The 5,346-nt window shown below is 61.9% G+C and overlaps 1 protein-coding gene across 1 annotated transcript in view; it reads right to left on the bottom strand.

Moving 5' to 3' along the window:
• Positions 1-5,346, bottom strand: part of AFAP1L1 (actin filament associated protein 1-like 1) — a gene marked incomplete at its 5' end in the record, with an annotated part of 8,315 nt that overhangs the window by 1,740 nt on the left and 1,229 nt on the right. Inside the window, 10 exons of the mRNA XM_010148805.1 lie at positions 87-165; positions 533-678; positions 1,065-1,276; positions 1,732-1,884; positions 2,022-2,115; positions 2,398-2,484; positions 3,182-3,361; positions 3,692-3,903; positions 4,586-4,684; positions 5,093-5,204. Coding sequence (XP_010147107.1) covers positions 87-165; positions 533-678; positions 1,065-1,276; positions 1,732-1,884; positions 2,022-2,115; positions 2,398-2,484; positions 3,182-3,361; positions 3,692-3,903; positions 4,586-4,684; positions 5,093-5,204 — 1,374 coding nt within the window. The remainder of the gene's footprint in view (positions 1-86; positions 166-532; positions 679-1,064; positions 1,277-1,731; positions 1,885-2,021; positions 2,116-2,397; positions 2,485-3,181; positions 3,362-3,691; positions 3,904-4,585; positions 4,685-5,092; positions 5,205-5,346) is intronic.

Raw genomic sequence — 5,346 nt, forward strand, 5'->3', positions numbered from 1 at the left:
ATCTCAGCCTTGCCAAGACTCCCCGGGGCACCTTCGGTAGCCCGGTCGCAGCGGTGGGAGAGGGCGAGCCCCTGCGCCACGCTCACCTGAACCTTCTCATACGGGACATCATCATACACCACGCGGGAGGAGTCTGGCCGGTGATCCTGGGAGGAGCTAGCCCACCTGCAGGAAGACGGATGGGGGTTTCCTCTCCAGGATATCCCTGCCAGCCTGCTGGTGAGCCCTTCCCTCTCAGGGGGCTTCCCATGCTGCTCTCCCAGCTTCACTTAGGAGCACGCTAACCTACCCCACCCCACATGTCCCTTAAGTTCTTCATCAGTGTTGATGGAACACCTTCCCCTTGCATCCTGTCTGAGAGAAGCTGCCCTGCTTTGGGAACTGCCAACCTCCAACTGCAACTGCCAAGCTCTCCCCAGGACCACAGCACGAACCGTGTCCCAGCCTGTGCCTTTCCTAGGGAGCTGAGGAAGGTGGTCCCCGATGTTCTGCCCCCTGCCCAGCCTGTGGCAGAGCAGAAGGACAGCCTTACAGATAGGAGTGCCTCACAGCCGTCACTATGTTGGCAATTGTCTCCACATCCACGTAGTCGTAGTGCAAGGCCTCCGGTGCCGTCTGTGAGCCCGTCTCCACCAAGAGGAGACCCAGCCAGCGGCCCAGGTCTTCAGAGCAGCTTGCCTGCAGGAGAGAGAAAGGGCTGGGGTGCGTGCCCAGCTCCCAGCCCCCTGCCCTCCCTCTTGCGTCCTGACGCAAATCCCTGCTGTGGAGAAGGCCCTCTGACATGAACATGTGTGCAAGAGAAAGCAGAGAGGCACCTGCAGGAGGTCCCAGCCCCAAACCCCTGCAATCTGCCTGCTTTAGCCCTGCCAGCCTCCTCCCTGCAACACCCGCGGGGCTGCCCGGGCTCACTCAGACAATGCCCTGGGCTTCCTGAAGGCACAGGGGACAGGAAAACAAGGCACCACTTGCATGCAAGTGCTGTTCCTCACAGGAGATGCTACCCCAGCTACGCAACCCCTCCTCACAGAGCCAGCCCACCCTGCCTGCCCACCCTGCCCGCTCACCTCCAGCGCTGCCACCTCCTGCCCATTGCGAAGGATGCGGAAGGCGAAGGGGTGTTTGGGGCCCAGCCCTGGGACCACCTCGCAGCCCCGGAGGACGATGGCGTTCACGTGGGTCCGCAGGTCGGTGCGGTCCTTGTGGAAGTAGAGGGTGTTCCCCTTCAGGCGACACCAGCGCTCCTTCCAGCACTGGTTAACCAGGACGCTGAGGTAGCCTGGAGGGGGCGGCAGGGCCGAGGGAAGGGTCTCAGCACTTGCTCAGCCAGACCTCGGGCATGCTTTAATGGGACATGGCTGCCCACAGATTACGGCATGGCTCCCTCCTCGTTTGTCCTTCTGTGCCTCAGTTTTCCCAGAGAGCCAGCCGGGACACCCTGGGCCCAGATGAGAGGCCAGTGAAGTGCCATACAGTCACCTGAGCCTGTTTTCTGGGACACTGGTTACCCCTTCCCCATGCACCATGGGAATTTGCAGAGCCAGGACCAAGCACTATTTCATGTCCCAAGGGAGTGACAAAGCTCTCCATCAGCTCAGTGAGCCTCCTCCACCCTGCTGCCCCTTATCCCCTGCCCGCCCCCCATACAACCAGGCTGAGAGGAATGATGCAGCTTCCCACTGCTCCCAGCCCTGCACGAGCCGAGCCCCATCTCTGCCCCCTGCCTGCACGAACCGCAGCAGGGGATGTCCTCCTCAGTGGAGGAGGTCTGTGTGTCCTCGGGGGAAGGCTTCTTCTTGGAGAAGCTGATGATCCTGGTGATCTTCTTCCCTGCCGCACGGCTCATCGAGCCCTTCAGGTCAGCCAAGCCGCTCTTTTTGCCTTTGCCTGGAAGGACGATTGGGTAGCTGTGTTCCCCCGCTGCATGTCCTGGCATCCCCCCTCACCAGGAGAGGATGCTCCCCAGCTGTGGTGCACAGAGGCGTCCGGGGGACAGCCTGTCTGACTGGGGGCAGGGCCCATACCATGCTCGCCGGGCTCTCTGCGCGCTGCTGGGGACCCTGCCTCGCCCGTCGCCACGCTGTCCGAGTCCGAGGTGTGCTTCTCCTGCGACAGCCGCTGCAGGGGGAGTGGGATGGGCTCTCTGTCAGCAACATCCCCCTGCCCAGGCCCCGATGATGGCCACTGTTGGCCCTTCGTCCCTCCTGTGGACGTCCCCCAGTGCCAGGGGAGCCCTGCTCCCTTTCCCCAACCGCACAAGCCCTGTGGACCTGCTGTATGGATGGGAAGGTCTCCCTCCACAGCACCAGGGTCTCAGTGACCCCCCCTGCCCCTCCATTTCCTAGGCTTGGCCACAGCAGTCCCACACATCACCTTGGCAGGGTGGTTAGAAACGGTTACCTTGTCCAGTTCCATCTTGCACGGCATCACCGGGGAGGTGGGAGCTTCCATCCCGACTGCTGCCGGACTGCTTGCTTCCTTTATCACCTGTGGAGGCATCCCCCAGCAAAATGGACCAGGGGGCCAGGGCTCAGCACGCTCACTGCCAGAGCCGAGCTGAACGGTGGGGAGAGAGGCCCTGGTCTCTGCAGGCCAGGCCAGCGAGCCTGCTCCGGGCACAAGCTGGCCTTGCCTGAGGGATTGCACCGCCCTGACCCCTTCAAAACTGTAACCAGTGTTGCAGATCTTGTCGGAGATTTTGGAAATCTCAGAGGTGAGGGCCTTGGCTGCCAAGCCAGTCATCCTGCCAGCACAGGACACCACATGACCCCCCTTTCACAGGCAGGCACAGCGTGGCTGGCCCAGACCATGTACGATGACCCTGTTCTCCCATGTTTGGGGTAACAGCTGGGTTTGTGGTGTGTGCAGAGGCTCCTTTCCCACCCATGGCACCTTCCTCGCAGCCCCAGCCTCCCACCCCTGAACAAAGGCAGGAAAGGGCCGTGGGAAAGAGGAGGGGGAGAGCAAACATCCCCACCCCGCGGGGGCTATCAGCATCGGAGACACCCAGGCCCTGGGAAGTGCCTGGCCAGCCCCCTCAACTGATAATAGATGGGAGCAAAGTCCCCTTCCCATTCCAGAGGGGGCAAGACCTTTCCCAGGCAGCCCCCTCCCCACCTCAGCCAGGGAGGATGCCAAGGAGGGTCTGCAGCCCCCTAGAAAAAACAGGGGGCAGGCACTGTACCTTCAGCCACTCCTCAGCCTGCTCCTTGCTCTGAACGGCCAGCACCAACGCCTCGGCCCCCGGCAGCGAGAACCGGAGCTCGTGCTTCTTGCGCCGCCCGTCCTTGGGCACATAGATGACATTGCAGGTGCCCAGGGGCACCTCCACGTGTGGCTGCCGGTCCTTGGAGCTTTTGTAGCACTAGGGGAAGCAAAGGGATCTGCTCAGGGCTCAGCTGAAACTTGCCCGTCCCGCTGCCACACTGGGCAGAGCTGGGGTCCCTCTCAGTGTCCCTCACAGGTGGCACAGACAGAGGTGGCTCAGTCTCTGCAACAGCCTTGGTGGTGGAGGGCTGCAGGGTTCCCAAAAAAGGGAAACCCTCTGTTTGCTTGCAAGGGAAGTGAGGGCAGCCTCTGCACGTGCTGCGGGGCAGAGGCAGCCGTGAGACAGGGTCTTGACTTGGATAGCTTGGATCCAGCCACCCTCACAAGCCAGCAGCGTGTTTCTGTCCCCCACCAGCTCTAGGCTTACCAGCAGTTTGCTGTCCCGTATGATGGTGAGCTGCTTGGCCCACTGTCCAAAGCGCTTCTTGCGCAGCAGGAAAGCACAAATCCTGCAATCCTTCACCAGGTTCATGGAGGCTTCCTCTGACGGCCACTGGTGCGTCAGCTGCTGGCCCTTCCCCTCCTCCTCTTCCTCGTCATAGGATTCATAAGAGCTGCTCATTGCATCCGAGTCATTGTCTGGAAGGAAGCAGGCGAGTCACCTCAAACGGCACCCCGGGGCCTGGCCTGCCCGGCACACTTGCACACTGCCAGGGCTCCCCACCCCTGGCAGGCTCCAGCACGGAGCCTGGGCTGGGTGCCCGGATGGAGGGACTCCATGTCACCCTCATCATCCTCTGAAAACAAGAGTGCTTTGACCCCTGCCGACTCTATTTCCCTTCCAAACCAGGCAGGATGCTCGCGGGCAGAACGCCAGTCCCAGGTGCATCTACCCCAACCCCTGGGCTAGCTTATTTCTTTGCAAGCCTCCAGCTTTGAGAGCCTGGACTAAGCTTTCTACCCACAACAGAGAATCATGTGCTGACCCTCCACCCCACACCTCCCACGTGGGGCATGGAGGAGCAGGGCTCCTCAGGGGTTGTCCCTGCCCTGGCCCCCAGAGGCAGCTCAATGCAGGGTGGGAGAACTGTGCTGGCAGGGACACCCCTTCCCTGTGCTGGTGACAGACACGGCACCAATTACAGCCCTTCCGCAGCACGAGGGTCCTGGCTTGCGTGACAAACAGCACTCCACCCTCCTTATCCTCTGACACACGAGAGCTCCTCCAGCCTCAACCCCACCGGCCCCCAGCCCAGCGCTCAAGCCCCCATCTGGCGTGCTGAAGCTCTCCCCTCCCTGGCAAGGGCACCCAGATACCTACAGGAGTTTTTTTGCTCCCCATTCATCCTGGTGACCGGGTAGTTGCTGTCTGCATCCTCGTAATAGCCATCCTCGATGGAGTTGGGGGGGCTGGAGCTGTCTGTGGGGAAGCAGGGGACATCTAGGGCTGTAGCACCTGGTTTCCACCCAAGGGTGCTCGGAGCAGCAATACTGCAAGCTGCGGCAGGGCAAAGCACATCCTCCCAGTCATCACAGCATCCCAGCAGGCCGCGGCAACCCCCCTATCATCCCCTTTCCAGTTGAGCCACAGGAAACAACTCCTTGTAATAACAGTACGGTGGGATGGGAAGGAAGTGGGACAAGGAGTCTTCTCTTCCGGTGGGAGAAGCGATGTTTCCTTCCTCAGGACGAGCCGTCACACCCACCCAGGGCTGCCTGCTTTTGCCAGGGCAGGCAGGCGGGGGGATGCACCAGGTGGGGGGATGAAGCAGGCAGCTTGAAGGGGTCCCCACACCCTCCTGCCACCCTGGAGCGGCGCGAGACTCACTGCGGGAGGTGATGTACTCGGGGGCCTTGCCAGGGCCCAAGGGCAGGGCCTCCTCATAGTAATCCTCAGGTGGGGGAGTTGTGGGCAGTGGTGGGGCAGGGTCCGTGGGAACCTACAGCAGAAACACCAGCATGAGCCAGGCAGCAGAGAGCGTCATGAGTCCCAGCAGCTACCGTGGTGGCAAGGGACAGGAATGGGTCCCAAAGCCCTGGCCACCGCCCCATGCGGGTGCAGAGCCACTTCACAGGCGGGCG

This window comes from Eurypyga helias, unplaced genomic scaffold, assembly GCF_000690775.1.
Source record: "Eurypyga helias isolate BGI_N326 unplaced genomic scaffold, ASM69077v1 scaffold2473, whole genome shotgun sequence".
Classification (NCBI taxonomy): domain Eukaryota; kingdom Metazoa; phylum Chordata; class Aves; order Eurypygiformes; family Eurypygidae; genus Eurypyga; species Eurypyga helias.